Source organism: Chrysemys picta, chromosome 8 (assembly GCF_011386835.1).
Source record: "Chrysemys picta bellii isolate R12L10 chromosome 8, ASM1138683v2, whole genome shotgun sequence".
NCBI lineage: Eukaryota > Metazoa > Chordata > Testudines > Emydidae > Chrysemys > Chrysemys picta.
This window is the reverse complement of record NC_088798.1, coordinates 22,977,144-22,996,301: the sequence shown is the minus strand read 5'-3', so window position 1 is coordinate 22,996,301 and position 19,158 is coordinate 22,977,144. Positions and strand designations below refer to the sequence as shown.

The following is a 19,158-nucleotide window of genomic DNA, read 5'->3' as shown; positions in this document are numbered from 1 at the left end:
TTGAAAAGAAAACCTTCTTAGCTGATGCAGCAAGTGGTATTGATGATTCATTAAGAAACACTAGCGGCAGGGACATTTGTGCTGCTTTCGATGCTCTCTTTTGGATAAGATGTAAAACAGAGTTGTTCACCATTTGTGGTTATTAAAGAATTCATAGAAGTTTTTTTGTAAGAGCAGGGCTGTTAGCTCTTGTGTCCTAACTAGACTGTAACTCAGGAAGTTGCATTCTGCCAACAAATTTCTCCATGCAGTTTCAATGGTTCATGTTATTCTTTGCTTTTTCCAGTCTAATTTATTGTGTTGTGTTGCTGTGCATTCTTAAACATTGCCTCTCTTCCAAAGTGACTGCATTTAGCAGCTGATGAATTCATCCCTACAACCCTTACTCATGTTAACAGGGAAGATCAACTAATAAACAGCCAGTACATTTATGTATGTACTATTCATTGACTGCTTGATTGAATGAATACAAAATATAAAGGGTTGCATAATCAAGCCTCAGTTTGCAAAGCACTTTTTGGGTTCCTTTGGAATAAAATGTACTATATACTAGTAACATGCACGTGCACTTTTTCATTCACTTTTATGTTTTCAAATTAATCCCATAAGAGATTCCCCACTCCCCCCCCGCCGTGACTGTGTAAAATTTTACAGAGCAAGCAGTGTTGTAACAAACAGTTGTATATTTATTTGGGGTATTTGAAGTTTTTCTTTTGAAAGTTGAATAAGTGCAACCTACTGTGTAGTCCTTCTTCTTTTCTTAGATCTCTTGTGGATGAACCACAAAGCAAATAACCAGCTATGGAGGAATTAATGGAACGCCTTGTTTCTACTTCTGAAAATCTGTTACTCAAATATGGACAAACTACCAGTCAAGCCCACGTAAAGAAGCTCAAAGATCTTGTTATAGTTCAGTTAAATGGGCTATATTTAAAGAATGTGAGACATTTGCAATACTGTGTTTTGCTTAAAGTATGCATCCTGTCTAATAATTATATTACAGATATTGATGCACTTGAATGTTGTACTCATTTAGTTAAGCTGGATCTCCATGGAAATCAGGTAAACAGTTGTTTTGGAGCTATGCAAAACAGAATAGTTCAATGAAGTAAATTTATCTGTAAACTTGTGTGTTTTCCCAGTATTTCTTAGAAGCAATTTAGATTTTAAATGCAGACTTTAACAGTATTATTTGTACATAGCAGTTGCTCTTCCAGTTTAATATTTTAGATTTTTACTCTAAAAATATCTGTTCAGGAACAGTTGGTATAATCTTGGCTGCACTGAAGACAATTGGATTTTTGCCATTGACTTGAATAGGGCCAGGATTTCACCCTATGTCTACCTTTTTCTAGCACAACACCTAGCACAAGGGGGTTCTGATTCTTATTGGGGCCTCTGTACATTACTGTAACTTAAGTCTTAAGTAATGATAATAGCTCAACACATCTGCATATGAATTTATAAAGGTATGTCAAGATTATATAAATATAGAATTTGGTTGACTGAAGAGTGATAGCATGAAATGGAGTTTTTCCCAATAAAAATTTCCCATGCATTGTCTAATGCATAGATGTTAGCAGTGGAAAAGACCCGCTAAGATAGGCCATTTAGGGTATATCTACACTGGAATTAGACACCCTCAACTGGCCCCTATCAGCTGACTCTTGATGCGGAGCTGTTTTATTGTGGTGTAGATGTTCCGGTTCAGGCTGCAGCCCAAGTTCTGGGACCCTCCCACCTTGCAGGGTCCTAGAATTTGGGCTTCCGACAGAGCCCTGCGAGCCAGAATCAGGTGGCATAGGCCAGCTGTGGGTTTTTAATTGCAGTGTAGACGTACCCTTGGTTTTCTCCCAGTATTAAAGGATTGTTCCCTGTTGTATGTTAACATGCTTTGTCCAGTCTAGTTTTAAATTATTAAAACATTAGGGCTTCCACTGCTTTCTTTGGGAGGCTGTTCTTTAAAAAGTGGAAGATAAATCCCAGTGAGGAAAATAGAAAGGAGCATAAACTTTGGCAAATAAAGTGTAAAAATATAATTAGGAAGGCCAAAAAAGAATTTGAAGTACAGCTAGCCAAAGACTCAAAAAGTAATAGCAAATTTTTTTTAAGTACATCAGAAGCAGGAAGCCTGTTAAGCAACTTGCGGGGCCACTGGACGATTAAGATGCTAAAGGAGCACTCAAGGACGATAAGACAATTGCGGAGAAACTAAATGAATTCTTTGAGGGGGTCAACAAGCATGGACAAGGGAGAATCCAGTGGATATAGCGTATTTAGATTTTCAGAAGGCCTTTGATAAGATCCCTCGCCAAAGGCTCTTAAGCAAAATAAGCAGCCATGGGATAAGAGGGAAGGTTCTCTCATGGATTGGTAACTGGTTAAAAGATAGGAAACAAGGGTAGAAATAAATGGTTAGTTTTCAGAATGGAGAGAGGTAAATAGCGGTGACCCCCAGAAGTCTGTACTGGGCCTAGTCCTATTTAACATATTCATAAATGATCTGGAAAAAGGGGTAAACACTGAAGTGGTAAAATTTGCAGATGATACACAACTACTCAAGATAGTTCAGTCCCGGGCAGATGGCGAAGAGTTACAAAAGGATCCCTCAAAACTGGGCGACTGGGCAACAAAATGGCAGATGAAATTCAGTGTTGATAAATGCAAAGTAATGTACATTGAAAAACATAATCCCAACTATACATATAAAATGGGTCTAGATTAGTTTTTACCACTCAAGAAAGAAATCTTCGAGTCATTGTGGATAATTCTCTGAAAACATCCACTCAATGTGCAGTAAGAAGCAACAGAGGGTCCTGTGGCACCTTTGAGACTAACAGAAGTACTGGGAGCATAAGCTTTCGTGGGTAAGAACCTCACTTCTTCTCTTGCATCTGAAGAAGTGAGGTTCTTACCCACGAAAGCTTATGCTCCCAGTACTTCTGTTAGTCTCAAAGGTGCCACAGGACCCTCTGTTGCTTTTTACAGATTCAGACTAACACGGCTACCCCTCTGATACTTGACATCAATGTGCAGTGACAGTCAAAAAAGTAAACAGAGTGTAGGGAATCGTTAAGAAAGAGAGAGATAATAAGACAGAAGATATCATATTGCCTTTATATAAATCCATGGTACTCCCACATCTTGAATACTGCATGCACATGTGGTTGCCCCATCTCAAAAAAGATATATTGGAATTGGAAAAGGTTCAGAAAAGGGCAACAAAAATGATTAGGGGTATGGAACGGCTGCTGTATGAGGAGAGCTTAATAAGACTGGAACTTTTCAACTTGGAAAAGAGACAACTAAGGGAGGATATGATAGAGGTCTATAAAATCATGACTGGTGTGGAGAAAGTAAATAAGGAAGTGTTATTTACTCCTTCTCATAACACAAGAACTAGGGGCCATCAAATGAAATTAATAGCCAGCAGATTTAAAACAAACAAAAGGAAGTATTTTTTTCATACAATGCACAGCCAATCTGTGGAACTCCTTGCCAGAGGATGTTGTGAAGGCCAAGACTATAACAGGGTTAAAAAAGAACTAGATAAATTCATAGAGGATAGGTCCATCAATGGTTATTAGCCAGGATGGGCAGGGATGGTGTCCCTAGCCTCTGTTTGCCAGAAGCTGGGAATGAGCGACAAGGACTGGATCACTTGATGATTACCTGTTCTGCTCATTCCCTCTGTGGCACCTGGCATTGTCCACTGTCGGAAGACAGGATATTGGGTTAGATGGACCTTTGGTCTCACCCAATATGGCTGTTCTTATGTTCACATTATTATAGAATTTACTTTTAAGATTTGTTTGTTTATATTTGGTCTATATGCTTCCTTTACATGGTTCTATTCCATTAATACTCTTAAAATATAATAGATTGGAACTGGATTTTTTTTTGTTTTTTTTGGAAATAGAAAAATCTATTCTCCTTGGGTTGAAAAAGTGTCATCTACTGGGAATAAAGCCTTTGGCATGTGGCATTGGAAATGTCTTTTCAATTCATGGAGCAAAAGTTTTCAACTAGATTTGGCCTTCTGATCTCTTTTTGTGTGCTGGAGATCTGTTGAGACAAGCCACAAACAGAAAGATGCTGAAAAACAAAGTTCAGAAGAAGCAAATCCAAAATTGCTGCCTAATGTGGTTTGTGGGGACTTGTGGTTTGATAGATATGTGAACTTATGATCCTGTAAATAATAATTAGCTTCAAAATGTTTAACCTTTTTACATTGTTATAGCTCATAGCCGTGATGCCCGGGGAGGGTTACGTATTTGGTGACATCCTGGTCACATCATGCAGTAGCTCTAAATAATAATTAGGGTCCAGATACAGCCCCGGTATAGTTAGTGGAGTTTCAGCTACTTGCATAGTGTATTGGTCATTGTGGCATTTTATAATTTAGGATCTAATAAACTACACAATTCAAAATTTCATTTTCATTATTTCAGATACAGCATCTTCCTGGCCCAACATTTTGGGAAGGCATGAAGGAATTAAATCTACTCTATCTTCATGACAATGGAATTGGAAAACTGGATAATGTGCATTCGTTATCTTTCTGTCCTAATCTGATAGGCCTCACCTTGTTTGATACTCCACTGAGTCTAAGAATAGCATATAGGCATATTGTTGTTAACAGCATTTTATCACTCAAAGCACTGGATTACTATGTAATTTCTGATGAGGAAATTGTTGAGAACTGGAAACTTCCCCCAAAATATAAACCATTTAGCCCTAGCTTTTTCCTTGATTTTTGCCATGCTTCTCGAAAGGTAAGCAATTATGTTACATCGAATTACATTAGATATTCGTTAATAAAATGTTAATGTTTTATATGACTGTGTTACACTGATTTATACATTTTATGATAGCTGTGTTAAAACTGTGTTCCATATTTTTTGGGTAGAATAAAGCACTTTATATATCAAAACAGTTGTATGTGATCAAAATGCTTAGTCTATCTATATAGTACACTCTCATTGGTTTGCCATTGTATTCCTATGCTTTCATCAAAAACAAAATTCAGTAATCTGTCATACAGTATATGAACATTTCAAACAGGTTGTGTTGCTCCCCATGAGTACCAGGGTTGTGCAGCATCTCACAACTACCTGCCCTTAGCATAGTCTTGTCTGTGCCAGCTGTAGATCAGCTCCCTGAAACCACCAGTCTTTGGCAGCCCAAGTACTATCTTTCAGGTCTCCCTCTCTCTGTACAGGTAGCGACAGGCACATACTAACCCCTGAATATTCGGTGTGTTACCTGTATTGTCCAGCCCCTTATCCAGTGAACACTCACAGAATTACCAGGGTTGCTATTCCCACAGGAACAGTACACACCAGCTCATAAGATTCAACACTTGACTTTACACCACAGCACTTAAATATATCTATAGTGAAAGCAAGAACAAGTTTATTGTTAAAGAATAGAGATTCAAGTAATAGTGAGTAAGAATATTGAAAACAAATGATTATATGTAAATCAAAATCATAACATGCTTTCTAGAGACTAAACTCAACTAACAAGTTACTGTACTCATCTGTCTAAAGAGGCTTAACTCACCCAAAATGCTCTTTAGCATTTTCAAACCCCTTTTGCATGATGCAAAAACACTGTTCTTTTTCTTCCTAAGTAAAGGGTGCCAGGATGTCTATTTTGTCTCTCAAATATAGTCAAGCAAACCTCTAATGTACAGTTTACGATAAGGTTCTCTTCCCCCACTGTATTTCTCTTCCTATTAGATCCTTTCTGAAGTTCTTTCTTATCCTCCTTACTTCGCATTCAATCAAGACTGGTGATGGGGACTCACTATGAATGAGACAATACTTAATTTACACATAAACAGATAAATGCAGAGATATGTTCTGTCTGACAGTAAACAATATGTTTTTCACCTTTGCTGGTGACTAATACCTTGATACGAACTTTAAGAATATATTTTAGTATACATGCATAAATCCTTACAGTCTACCTGTGCATACCTTTAACAATGATACTGATGACCAGTATGACACCAACTTTCATTTGAGACCTCATATGACATTCTTTAGTGAACAAGAATATATGTGCTAAAATCAAGAGAGTCCAGCAACCCCTCTGCACTTGTCAGTTGGCATTAAGAGGTTCTTCGGTCACACAGGTTAAAACTTGACGCACGTATTTAAGAAAACCTCTCGATTAGTACCAGCACATAGGACAATAAGCACTGATTTGCCATACGAAATTTCTAAATGCACAGTGGCTATGGATAATAACTGCACCATGTCAGAAACTCATTCATCCAAGCTAATGTCTTCTGAGGTTGATGACTAATGTTTTGTAAATGACTGTTTTACTTAATTTTATTATACCATATACCATTGAACTAAATCTGTTGCTTATGCAGATAATTTCCAGAGTCTATTTATAATCAATCACTCATTTTTTCCCTCTGCAATGTGCATCCTACTGGTAGTTAAAAATGATAATTCTTTGAAATTTTCACTTGAAAAGTAATGGAAAATTGTGTTATAAGAAACACCACACTTTTGTAGTAAAATAGCACAACACTGACTTCATAAAATAAATCTGTGGTGCAGAAATGTAATAATCATGTATTACATTATATGACGCAAAAACTTCAATATCATTTACTATTTCAATAGGACAATTAGCTGCTGTATCGCAACAAAAATTGAAAATATAGTCATATATTATTCAGCAATGGTGCTGAGCCAAAACCCTAGAGCTGAACAACATTGAACTGGGGTAGATTTAAGATTCTTATCTGAATCCAAATATTATAGTTTGTTCTCTTGCACTGTTGCTATGGAACATGCGCCACCTCTCATTTTGTGAAAATAGGTATTGAGACAGTGGATCGGACCATTAGACCATGTAGTTTACTAGTCTCTCTCTCTCTGACAACAGTCAGTACTAGATGGTGCATGGATGTTTCTTCCTAGCTCCCCATCAATTAGAGGTGGATTTTTGCAGTGGGAGACAAACATGTTAAACCCAACTAGAAACATGAATATTTTCATTACAATGCACTAGAAATTAGGTGCAACTTGGAGCTGTGATGATCAGAGATGTGCATAACTCATCTGTACTAAAATAAAAATAGATTCTGTCTTCCTACAATATTTTTTGCCTAACATAAAATTTATAACTTTAAAGAAATTGATATATGCTATTAGTTAAAGTGGTTTTTGAAAACACAATCTTTGCCTTAAGAGGAATAACTTTCAGAGGTGGTTTTTGATGCTCGTAAACCCTGCATTTCTGAAGTTCCAAAAGCATAGAAAGAATCCCAAAGGTGACAAAATATATTTGGATGAAAACAATATGGGGAACTTAAAGTATTAACATATCTTGAGAAAAAACATTCAGTAAATGCAGACAATAGGAAAACCCCTCAAGAATGTTATTTTCCCCTCCTCCTTTTGGAACTATTTTAGTGGAGATGGGACTATGTCTTACTGAAGGTGGTAGCAAAAGGTTATAATGATAAAACATTTGTGCAGTTAACTTCACAGCTTCTTTGGATGGTTTACAATAGAAAAATTAAAAACAGTAGAAAATGTAACCTTTCAAACACCAAGCTACTGAACGGGGTGATACCATTTGATTTCATTGGCACTACTCACATTAGTAATAGCTAGAGTATTGGGCTCTGAAATAGGAACCAGTTCTATTTTTGGGAGGGATAGACACTGAAAATATTATCTTCTATCATTTTTTTCTAAATTATACCTAGGATATTGTAATAAAACCATGGTTGAAAATGTTTAATGTGCTTTTATATTGAAATCTGTTTGAAACCCACCCATATAAGGCATCTTTCTGATTTAAGAGACCTCTTCTAAGCATATCTAAATGTACTATGCATAATTCTACTCCACTTATGGTAGAAGACCACCTCCATTAAACAACCAATTTTGTCAGTCCGTTTGAGTAGCTGCTGAAGATATGTTTGATTGTAGTAACATTTTCTGAATTTGAATGTTTGTAACTGCTGCAGGCTGTATAAAGTAGCAGCAACCTGTATTTTAGGCCAACTCCGTGTGGGTTTAGGCATAAACAGTTTAGTAGATGGAGCCTTTAGCTGAGAAGAGAGAGAAAATTTTGTGAAAAATGAGAAGTATATTTTTTTTCATTTTAGGCTTGATGAAGTAGTATAGAAAAGTGAGCTGTGTCTTGTTTTACATTACTTTTTATTGTATTTATAATCAAACTATATTCTCATGTTCATAATTCCTAATAATTCATAACCCGTTCAGTTATTCAGATATTTTACTAAAGAAAGAAAACAGTATTTTTTCATTGTCCTACAGTAACAATAATATTGTAATAATGTAGGGTTATCTTTATGTTCATAGCGCTAACTGGCTTTTCTGTAACTTAAAATGAATTACATTTCTACAATAAGAACAGGAGTACTTGTGGCACCTTAGAGACTAACAGAGTGCCACAAGTACTCCAGTTCTTTTTGCGGATACAGACTAACACGGCTGCTACTCTGAAACATTTCTACAATAGGCAGAATAGTCTCACCGACAGGTGTTTGTTTTATATGGGAAGGAGGGTACTGACTCAGCTTCTGGTTATGAATTATTTCTCAGCTCTGTTTCAATAAAAATTGACAGTTTTTTATTCTGCTTTTGTTTTAAGTTTTCTTCAAGCAAAATACATTGCTCTTCCCCTTCAATTGTTAGCTATAGAATTAAAATAATAATCGTTTTTAAATACATTGTTTCAAAATTATATATTAGAGAAGTACAGATTTTAAGGCACAATATTCAACATATTTTCATTTGAATTCATACAGGAAGCAACCGTTGAGGAGGAGATAAATGTGGTAAAAGATATCATTGCAAAAATCAATCATATTCTAGCTCATCACTCACCAGTTGTGATTGTTCAAAGATGGATAAAGGGATATTTAACTAGAAAAAGATTTGGGTATGTACATTTTTTTTATTTAATTTTTTCAGGATGGAAATGGAGATTTTTTTTTAATGCAGAAGAATAAGTACATATTTAGAAAACCTATAAAATACTTTATCACAGTTGTAATCACTTTATATAGCAGGTAAATATTTAAGGACAACCAAGGTATAGTCAGGAATGATATACCTATGGCTATTCCAGAAATAAAAAAAGGTTCTGTGTGCTTACAATATACAGTATTTGAAGAAATCATTCAACAAAATTCTTCTGTGTTGCTTGATGGCTAAAGTGCAGAGTCTCCGAATGTATCTTTAGTTTACTGTATAACAATCAACTAAATGTCATAAAGCACAGCTTTCATAAATAGTGTTTTTGCACTGCAAATAAAATTTCTAGTGCATTATTTATTTCTATTCTATTTTCATTTTATCTTAATCTCTATATATCTTACATGTTGATTGAACGTTCCTGTAAGATGTAAAACAAATTCATTTTCATATAGAGTTGTCTATACATCACATCTGTACAACCCAGCCAATCAATAATAATGATAATAAGGACAAGATGTTTGGTACTTATATTGTAGAATGTTCACTTGGATGATTGTGCCAAAAATAAGTATATCAGGGGTTTTGTCATTATGCAAGTGAGCCAGGCTAATTCTGAAAGTATTCACAGCATTTATTCACAATTGTTCATTTTTACTATCTGCTGAAATAATCTGCTCTCAAATCATACTCTCACAGTCTGATTCTACACCTGCTCTGAATCGATAATGGTTGGAAATTGCAGCCTAACCTGGAAAGTGTTGACAGAGCAAATAATGCCCACCATGCATGTCTCTTTGGAAAATGGTCAAAGAAAGAAACTGTAAAACATGAAGCACTAAGGTGGCAGAAGTCTTTTTATTTTAAATGTGATTGTAAAATGTGGGTATTATCTGAGAAGTGAATCATAACAATATCTGTATTACGAGAGAACAAATTATTTTGATTTAAGCACTTGTTTTTTAAAAATTTTGTGAATCCAGTATCCCACATATTGGAGGACATATCTCCTTGATGTGGGTCTGCTAGAGAGCCAACTCTTCCTCAGTCTTCCAGAGGTATGGAAGGTTTTGACCATAAAAGGAGGAGCGGATTTGGGAATCCAATAATGGTGTATACCTCCGGCCTGCCACAGAGTAGAGTCCTGTGTGGAACTATTATTTTTAATCCCGCTCCTGTCTTGCCCCGCAATACCCAGTCCCACCCGCTCCTCCATTGTTTCTTCCATTTTATTGTACTCCCACTTGCAAAAACCTTAGATCACGCAAATCATGCAAGAGAGACAGATTCCCTCATGCTACAAAAAACCCCCACAATGTTAATGTGGTTAATGTATCATGCAGGATAAGCTTTATCTGGCATGTTGGGTGAATGGGGGGTTCTGGTTAGTCAAAAATTCCAGTTAACTAAGAGTTAAACTTACGAATGGAGGGAGGGAGTTTGGGTGCGTGAGGGGATTTGGGGGAGGGGATTGGGGTGCAGGAGGGGTTTTGGGGTGCTGGATCCGGGTGGCGCTCACCTCGGGCAGCTCCCAACAAGTGGGAATATGTCCCTGCTGCTCTTAGGTGGCGGCGCGGCCAGGAGGCTCTGCACTCTGCCTCCATCTGCAGGCGCCATCCCCACAGCTCCCACTGGCCACAGTTCCCAGCCAATGGGAACTGTGGAGTCAGCGCTCGGGGTGGGCTCTGCCTAGGAGCAGCAGGGACATGTTGCTGCTTGCAGGGAGCTGCCTGAGGTGAGCACCGCCCGGATCAGAAATCAGAGATATTAGAAATGCTGGTTTCTAGAGCTTTCCAGTTGGTAAAGTGCCGGATAACACAGTTTCTACTGTGTCTATTGTGTTCCTCCTCTATCTTGGTGGGTCCTGCGCTTATTGGCGGATTTTCTTGCCTCAGAGATTTAGCTTAAAGAACTAATGGCTCACCCCCTCCAAACCAGGCTCAGTTCAATAATAAAAAGCAACATTACATTTAAAAAAAAATCCTCATCAAACCAATGAAAAATCCTGAACAGTTACATGAACCTTGCAGTGTTCCCTAATGGTTAACAACTTGGGTTCTGTCAGGCCAAGTGTAGAAGTGACTTTGAGAATCAAGCACTATTTACAGAAATGCCCTGCTATCTGTCTGTCTCTTCTAAATCACATTAGAGCTATTAGAGCATCCCAGTGATCACAGCTTTAGTAATATCACAGAGGGAAAGAGGCCCTTGGGCTGCCTGGATCCAAATCAATTATGACTTTACATGTAAAAGCCAACACCTGAAATTCTACCAAGAAATTAATTGGAAGCCAGTACAGCTCATTCATGTATTCTCTGTGTGAGGCATTTCTTAATAAATGAGCATCAATATTCTTCATGAACCTAAGTTTCCAAATAGTCAAAAAGTTCATGTAATTGAGATATAGAAAACTTTCCCCCCACTAATTTCAATTTGAGAAGAAATTGACAATGTTATTGTTTGGCACATTTCAACATCTATTGATAAATTTGGGTGAGTAGTTAAAGGTTTTTAAAGACTCCCTAGTTAAAATGCTTTCATTAGAATGAGTGGGAGCATGCAGACTTTAAGATGACCAAGCAGTTCTTAGTCCTGAATCAGTGAATTTACACTATCCATTGGTATTTGCAATGGTATTTTTAAGTTCCTGAGTTAAAAGAACTGCAGATGTTGTTTTTTTCATTGTTTCCTTTAAAAAAGTGAAATAAAATGCAAAAACTAGTAATTGTGCATTGTTGAAGTTAGATATATCGAGTTAGGAATTTTCAAAAACTAAGCTTGCTTCTGTAACATTAACTCAGCCGCATTGCACATATGCAGTGTTTTCTATTCCCATTTCATTTGTTAAATGTAATTTAACTTATTTTTGTGTGTTAATGTATACTATAATTACAGCATATGCAGCATGGCAGAGTTTATGTTTTAGGAGCACAGTATATGTTGTAAATTCTGAATTTTGATATGTTCTTCGAGTTTCATGTCTCCTGGCAGAAGAAAGGAAAACAAGTTGCTAACAGAAATGTTTTAATTCCCACGGCTTTTATTCTAACTCCACAATAATTAATAAAAGAGTTGTCTGTAGTATGGAGTAGTACTATACAAAAGAAAACAAAATATTCATGCAAAAATTTGGCATGCTTAATTTAAATACCAATAGCCCAATCTTTCTGTCTGTGGATAATGGGGAAGGAATTTAGGAGAACTATATCAATAGAAGTGTGTGTATGTGCTGTGGGGATAGAAGTTTCAGTCTGTAAACTAAATAAAAATAAGTTAATTTTAAAACAAAACTATTGGTACACCAAATAACCCCTTTCCCCCAACTCTTCCAATTTAAAGTATATATACCTTATTTTAAAATGGAATTCAAAGTTGACTGTTTTCTCCAATGGGAAACAATTCTCTGTCTCACTAGAGCTTTCTGACACAAGGACATGTCAGCCATGCTGAAATAAATAGCCATTTTTGACATAGAAACATGGACATTTCCACAAGTATTTCTTTAACGCTGTTTGTTATTTTTGAATGTTACTTATTTAGGCAAAGTCAAGTTTATTAATTTAGAACCTTAGCTTTAGCAAAATAATTTTTTTTAAATCAACACAACTTAGTAAAATAAATAAAAACACAAGATTGGCCCTTCTCCAAGAATCAGTTACATGTTTTAAGAATGCTCCCACCCCCATCAACATATGAAAATAAGATGATAAAGGTTAGAAATTCATTGGTTCATTTAGTTTATAAGGAACTTTTCCTTCACATTTTTTTTTTTCTAATTTTTGCTGCCGATGAGGCAAATAGAGCGACAACCCATATAACCAAAACATTTTCATTACATAGTGAGTATGCTAGTTTTTGAGCTGGTGTAGCGAAAGGCTTCTAAGGGTAGGTCTACACTTACCTCCGGGTCCGGCGGTAAGCAATCGATCTTCTGGGATCGATTTATCACGTCTTGACTAGACGCGATAAATCAATCCCGGATCGATCCCGGAAGTGCTCGCCGTCGACGCCAGTACTCCAGCTCGGCGAGAGGAGTACGTGGCATCGATGGGGGAGCCTGCCTGCCGCGTCTGGACCCGCGGTAAGTTCGAACTAAGGTACTTCGAATTCAGCTTTGTTATTAACGTAGCTGAATTTGCGTACCTTAGTTTGAAGTGGGGGGTTAGTGTGGACCAGGCCTAAGACAAGTTATGGAGGTAAAACGAAAGTAGATCTTCTGGTAAATCTTCAACTTGGCCAGACCCACATGGGCAAAAATGATTTTGTCTCTCAGTTCCAGTATACCTCCTTTCTAAATAGGCCAACTGCATAGGTAGAAAATGGAGAACTGTAAAGGCCCTCTGTAACATATTGTTGTTCAAAATAGCCAAATGTTCTTTAGAGGAGGAAGCCAAGGGGACATATTTATATTATGGATGACTGACATATCCAGATGTATGTAAATATCTTTTATTCTAAGCTTAATTACGGATTTCACACTCTTGCACACAGTCCTAGTCAGGTTCTGAGAATCCCAAGGAATGGGCTTGCAAAAACCAGAGGAAGTCTAAAGTTTGTGTCTCGTTAAGATGTTCCTCCAGATTTTACCTTGTTAGGTGCTCTAAATTTATATGCAGAATACACAGCCTGTAAGTGCTATAAATGTATTGAGCTTTGATCAAAGTAGTGAATTCTCTTACCTGTGCCCTAAGTAAAGCAGGTGAGCTGTAGGTTGGGAGGCCAGGCATTCTTCTTAAAAATTTGTTTTGCACAAACTGTTAGCAATTAAAATCTCTTCAGCCCCAGATTTCCTAACCATATAATATTTGGGCACTGACTTGAACCAGCCACTGCAATTAAATTGCCCCCATGGACATGGATGAAACGAAGCACTGCTTACACATACCTTAAGGCTCTCCTCTGTTTGTCTCATTGATCATTATATTTAAAACAAATATCAAAAAGGTGGGGAAAAAACGGACCTGTTCAATATAATGTCCATCAGTCTTCCATTTATCCTGCTTTGGTCTGTAGACTGTGGCCAAAGGAAATTACTTTAGTTTTCTTATAATTTATGGTCAGGCAAAAAGCTAAAATCCCATAACATATGCTTCAAGTCCTGAGGAGTTTGGGAAAGCAAAATCCTGTCATCTGCATAAGGAAAGATTGGACACAAATCAGTCCAAAATTTTGAGGGTAAACAACTGTAACCCTTCTAAAATAGCCATAGCCTCTTAAACAAAATAGAAAGGAAAGGGGCCAATAAATTGACCTGGTGGACACCCTTTGTGATGGGATCAGTTAGGTTACCTTTGCTATGCTAGCACTCTATGCTAACTCTGGCCATTGGCTGTGAAGGGTTCTCAAAAGATGGAGGAAAACTCCCTGTACTATTTATATTAGTAAATAATTTTGCTACAACAGGTCCCACCAATCAATATTGTCCTTGTAAGCTACTGCTAGGATAAAATCCTCCCCAGGAGCTTTGTTATAGCATTTTTGGTTGATCAGTATTCTAGCTTCCCTGGTGGAGACTGGGGCCATTCTAGAGATGATGAGGTTCACTGAGATAGATCATAACAAACGATTGATAGAGAGAATGTCATTACAAAAGGCAGAAAAATGTGGGACTCCCAAGCATGTTTGGTGTTAAGATTGAATCCCATTCCCACCAATTCCAAAATAGAGATGATTTTTTTCTTTGAGGCAGCAAGTTCAAATTCCTTCCAAAGGGCCCTCTAATCCAATTTTTTTCCCAGCAATTTTTTATAGTCCCCTCTAAGGTTAAATAATTTCTTAATAGAATCAGCAGAACCATTGTTACTAACTGTCCTTATATTCTGAACAGTGTCTCATAACAGAAGCAATCCAAGTCATAGCACATTCTTCTATCTTTTGAATGATGGAAAATATCCCATTTTTTCTGGTCAAGTCATCCTGTAATTTTTTTAATAATCTCAGTGAATATGGTGTGGGCTTGTGGGTCATTAAGGTCCAAAAGCTGGTTCTCCAAAGCTAACAAATAATTGGATGTGAGTTTCTCTCTGATTTTAGACTTGGATTCCACTTAATTTGGCTTGAGTTTACAGCTTCAAAATCAGGGGTGAGATACAATTTATATGAGGCTAAAGTAGTGAAAGATCAGAAATGCACCCACATAGCAGTTGATGATCACTGTCTGGTTTAAAAGCTACTATAAAGTTGAGAAACAAGACCATTTTAAAATAGAACTGATTGATTATATCACACTGCTCACTCTAGAAGAGATGCATGCGAAATAACCTTTCAGATCATCACCTCTTCTATTATTCAAAACCTCGAGCCAAAATCTATTTAAAATTAAAAGAAATGTACATTGTGGGATATATCTCACCCTGTCCATAAGAATGACTAGGGAAAAATAAAGGCAACATCCCATTTACTGAGCTGGACGAAAAAATAAAAAAAAAATCCTTATCTCCAGGGCCTAGTTAGGCATTAAAATTTCCCCAAAGCACAAAGATTGCTAATGGAAACTTTTCCAGAAGCAGTTTAATGAGAGATTCTAGCTCTGCTGACAGACTCATTATAAAAAGGGGAAACCAAAGAGACCAAATAAACATGCAGGACTAATAGAATAGATTAATCTGGGAAAATATTATTGTAGGCCTGAAAACATGGATTGTCAGGTGTTAACTTGCTAGTTATGACATTTAATTTAGTAGAAATCAGAAGGCCAGACCACTTACTGGTCTACCCCCTTTGCACGCTTAATACCCCCTCTAAAAAGAGTCAAAGCCCAATAGCTGAAAGCCAAATTTCCTGGAGAAAACTAAATCAAATTGAGATAAATACTTCCTAAATTCCAAATCCTGGGATTTACTTTTAAGTCCAGTAATATTCACTGAGACAATTTTGATAGGAGTTTTACTGGAATCCAAATTGGGTCCATCTAATCAATCGACCTCTCTCTTTCTAGGGCCTCATTACAAACCTCTATTCAAGATTTGATAGAAAAATACTTGTACCTTCACTTAAAGGCAATATTGATAAATGTTATGCACAGTTGCTCTTATGGTTCCTGATAATGTGAGGCAATATCCAGTAACTTTTTTCCTACATAGAGCAATTGATCATTGTGGGTACTCTCTGAAATATAACAGCCATCTCACCTTGATTTATCAGAACTATTCACTGGCCATTGTAGTGAAGAAGTATGAGTTAATTGATGTAAGCTCTGCTCTCAGAGGAAAAGTTGACAGAATTCCCTGTTCCTTACCAACATTTGAATTATTATTGATGGGTTAGGGAAGCTGTAGTCTAGAAATGGACTGAGTGTGAAGCTGGAAGTTAGGAGACTGGGTTTCTACTCCAAACTTTGCCACTGATTTGCTGTGTGACTTTGGGCAGGTTACTTAATCATACTGTGCTCCAGCTTTTTTCTCCATTTGTAAAATGGGAAAAACTACCTACCTTTTTAAAGCACTATGAAATCTATGTATGAAACTGCAAAGTATTATTATTAAAGGAAAATTTTGTCCTCGGTTACATCCATGAGATCCCAACAGACTTTGGTGATGGATCACGTGGGTCATTAAGGCAGAATTTGGTTCTAAGCCATTTGACTTCTATCCTTCTCTACTCTGGCAAAATAATTGTTTCAATTAGTAGATACTTTTTTTTTTTTTGGCTTAATCACTTCTTCACTCAAGTCTGTTATGGAAATATAGAATGCTGCATCTTTTTTCTCTAGATACTACATATTTTGGTTTCACCTTGTTGTTTGTGTGTTTTATTTGTGTTTTTACAAGGCTTGTGACAATTTGGATTCATTCTCTTACTCTTTGTGTTCTTGGAGCAATGATTTTAGTGAGCCTTGAACTTTTGCATAGTTGGCATTTTAGCACACAGTTGTTCTTCTATCATTGTCATGATGTAGGTTATATTCTCATTGTCTTCTAGAACAGGGTTATACCTTTAAAGTTTTTATTTATCATTTGTGATGTCTAGAATAAGAATGTATTCATGGATCATCAAAGCAATATTACATCAAAAGGGAGAAAAACTCTTCTCCCTTGAATGTTTAGATTATATTTCTGAAGAAAATACATTTATCCAGCAAGAAACACAAGGAGCTTCAAAGGGACTAGGTGCATCACATAGAATTTACTACTTGTAATTCTCATAAACTTTCGATTGCTCTTACATATTTATGCACTCTTCCCTGCCTGCTTATCTCTGGAATGAAAAAGTGTTCTCCTGAGATGTTTGAATGAATGCAATGTCAAGTACAATAAACCATAGGTAGGCAGTTCTTATCCAGGTCATGATTTCATAGACAAAGACCAAAGGCAGGCCCTATACAGTAGATACAATATTAAAATAGTGAAACACAGACAAATATAGGTTAGTTTTGAGACTAGACAGAAAACAAAACAAACAAATCCTACACATCATCCTGAATGGCTTAGTTCACTAAGCCTCAGCTTTGAATATAAAGACTCTATAGATTTCCAGTTTCAAATTACAGTGGGGTCAACTTTGTTCTTCATCTTTCTGTAGTAGACAAGATGAATAGTGTACTCTCTGTGTGATTTTAAAATGACATATTAAAAACCATGATCCTGTTTGCTGTGTATGGCCATAAAAGAGCCCATGGCATCTTTTATAAGAATAGGAGTTTCCCACAGTTGTTTTTTTATTATTTGTATTACAATAGCACTTAGGAGCCATAGTCTTGAACCAGTTTACAGTTCCTTGCAATTAGTTGTAAATCTGTTGGTTACTGCTCTCCAATACACAACTGTCTAGAGAAAAATGTGTAGTAATAACATTGCACACTCCAAGACCTTTTTTAGGAATCCTGAGCTCTTTATTGCATTCTGGAGGACTAAGATGATGGTACCACACATGCTATGGCATAGTGCCATCTTATGGGAACTGAATGTATCTATAAGGAACTACAGAGGCAGAAGGAACTAGTATAGAGACATGAAGACATTCCGGTTAAATTCAGGTCTCATGGAAGTCAGTATTCGGGTTCCCAAGGCCTTAGCTGCCCTTCTTTCCCTTTTTGTCTTTCTACCCTGTCTGGGAGTGGAGAACAAATCTGGGGATATTTCAGAGAAGATTGGGGGTTGACAGTCTGCTGTGGATGCCTCATCAATTTTAGGGTCCCCATCTTTCTCCAGTCCCCCTACTGGGAGTAAGTTTCCAAACCTTGGGAAGTCCCTCCCTATGAGCACTGGGTATGGGAGTTTAGGGACTACACCTGCTGCTACCTCAGTAGTGTTCCCTTGGATCTCGATTTTTACTGGGATGGTGGGGTAGTAACTAACTGTCCCATGGACGCATGTTATCCCCGTACATTTAGCCTGCAGCAGCTGACTACACTTCACGAGCTTCCCTGAGATAAACGTGATAGCACTCCCCGAATCAACCAGTGCCGTGGTCCCTACCCCATTTAGTTTCACTGGTCTGGTATACATATGTGGGGTTAATGAGACCCCCACAAGGTGGATTAGGGAGTATGGATCTGCCCAGTTCCCCAGGTTACACTGCATAGGCTCCTCAGCATTGGGACACACTGCAGTTATGTGTCCCCACTCCCCGCAGGCATAACATCTGTATGGAGCCCTAGGCATTCCCCGGTCTCTCAGTTTGGGCAGTCTAACATCATGATCCTCTGCTCCCTCAGTGCTCCGACTCTTTGTGGCCTCTAATGGGCCTTCAGCCTCTCTCTCTCACTGGGACCAGGATTTCACCATTGGAGTTTATGGATTCTCTGAGTAAGTCACTGAATTTGTTCTAGGCCCTGCATTAAGATTCAGGGTAACTACTGCTGATATCTGGGTCCAGATAGTTCCATCCTTATGAAGAGTGACAGATTCTGTGTGATTTGGGACATAGATAAAGTTTTTCTCTGGGAAGGTGACAGTTTCCCATTTTTCAACTAAGAAAAAGTCTGTGGACTAAGCATTCCCAAAACATTAAAATGATGGAGCTGGTGGGGCTGGTGTAGTTAGGTATGCTTTAGTGTCAACCTCTGCTATATTGAGAGTCTCCGAGGGACACAAGTGTGGTCGTCCATGTTCCTCAGAAGCTGAAGTTGAAATGAAGGAAACAAGTTCTCCTTCTCTTCCCTTTTTGGATTTATGGCTTTTTAGTAGGTGAATTGTGTGTAAACTTAACAAATGTAATTTGTTTGACCCAACATAAC

The 19,158-nt window shown here is 37.4% G+C and overlaps 1 protein-coding gene across 3 annotated transcripts in view; it reads left to right on the top strand.

Annotated features, from left to right (window-relative positions):
- Positions 1 to 19,158, top strand: part of LRRIQ3 (leucine rich repeats and IQ motif containing 3) — a 68,557-nt gene that overhangs the window by 6,171 nt on the left and 43,228 nt on the right. For all 3 annotated transcript variants that reach the window (XM_065554058.1, XM_065554056.1, XM_065554057.1), the window contains exons 2-4: positions 765 to 1,062; positions 4,452 to 4,775; positions 8,813 to 8,946. In XM_065554058.1, coding sequence (XP_065410130.1) covers positions 802 to 1,062; positions 4,452 to 4,775; positions 8,813 to 8,946 — 719 coding nt within the window. In that variant the 5' untranslated portion in view covers positions 765 to 801. The remainder of the gene's footprint in view (positions 1 to 764; positions 1,063 to 4,451; positions 4,776 to 8,812; positions 8,947 to 19,158) is intronic.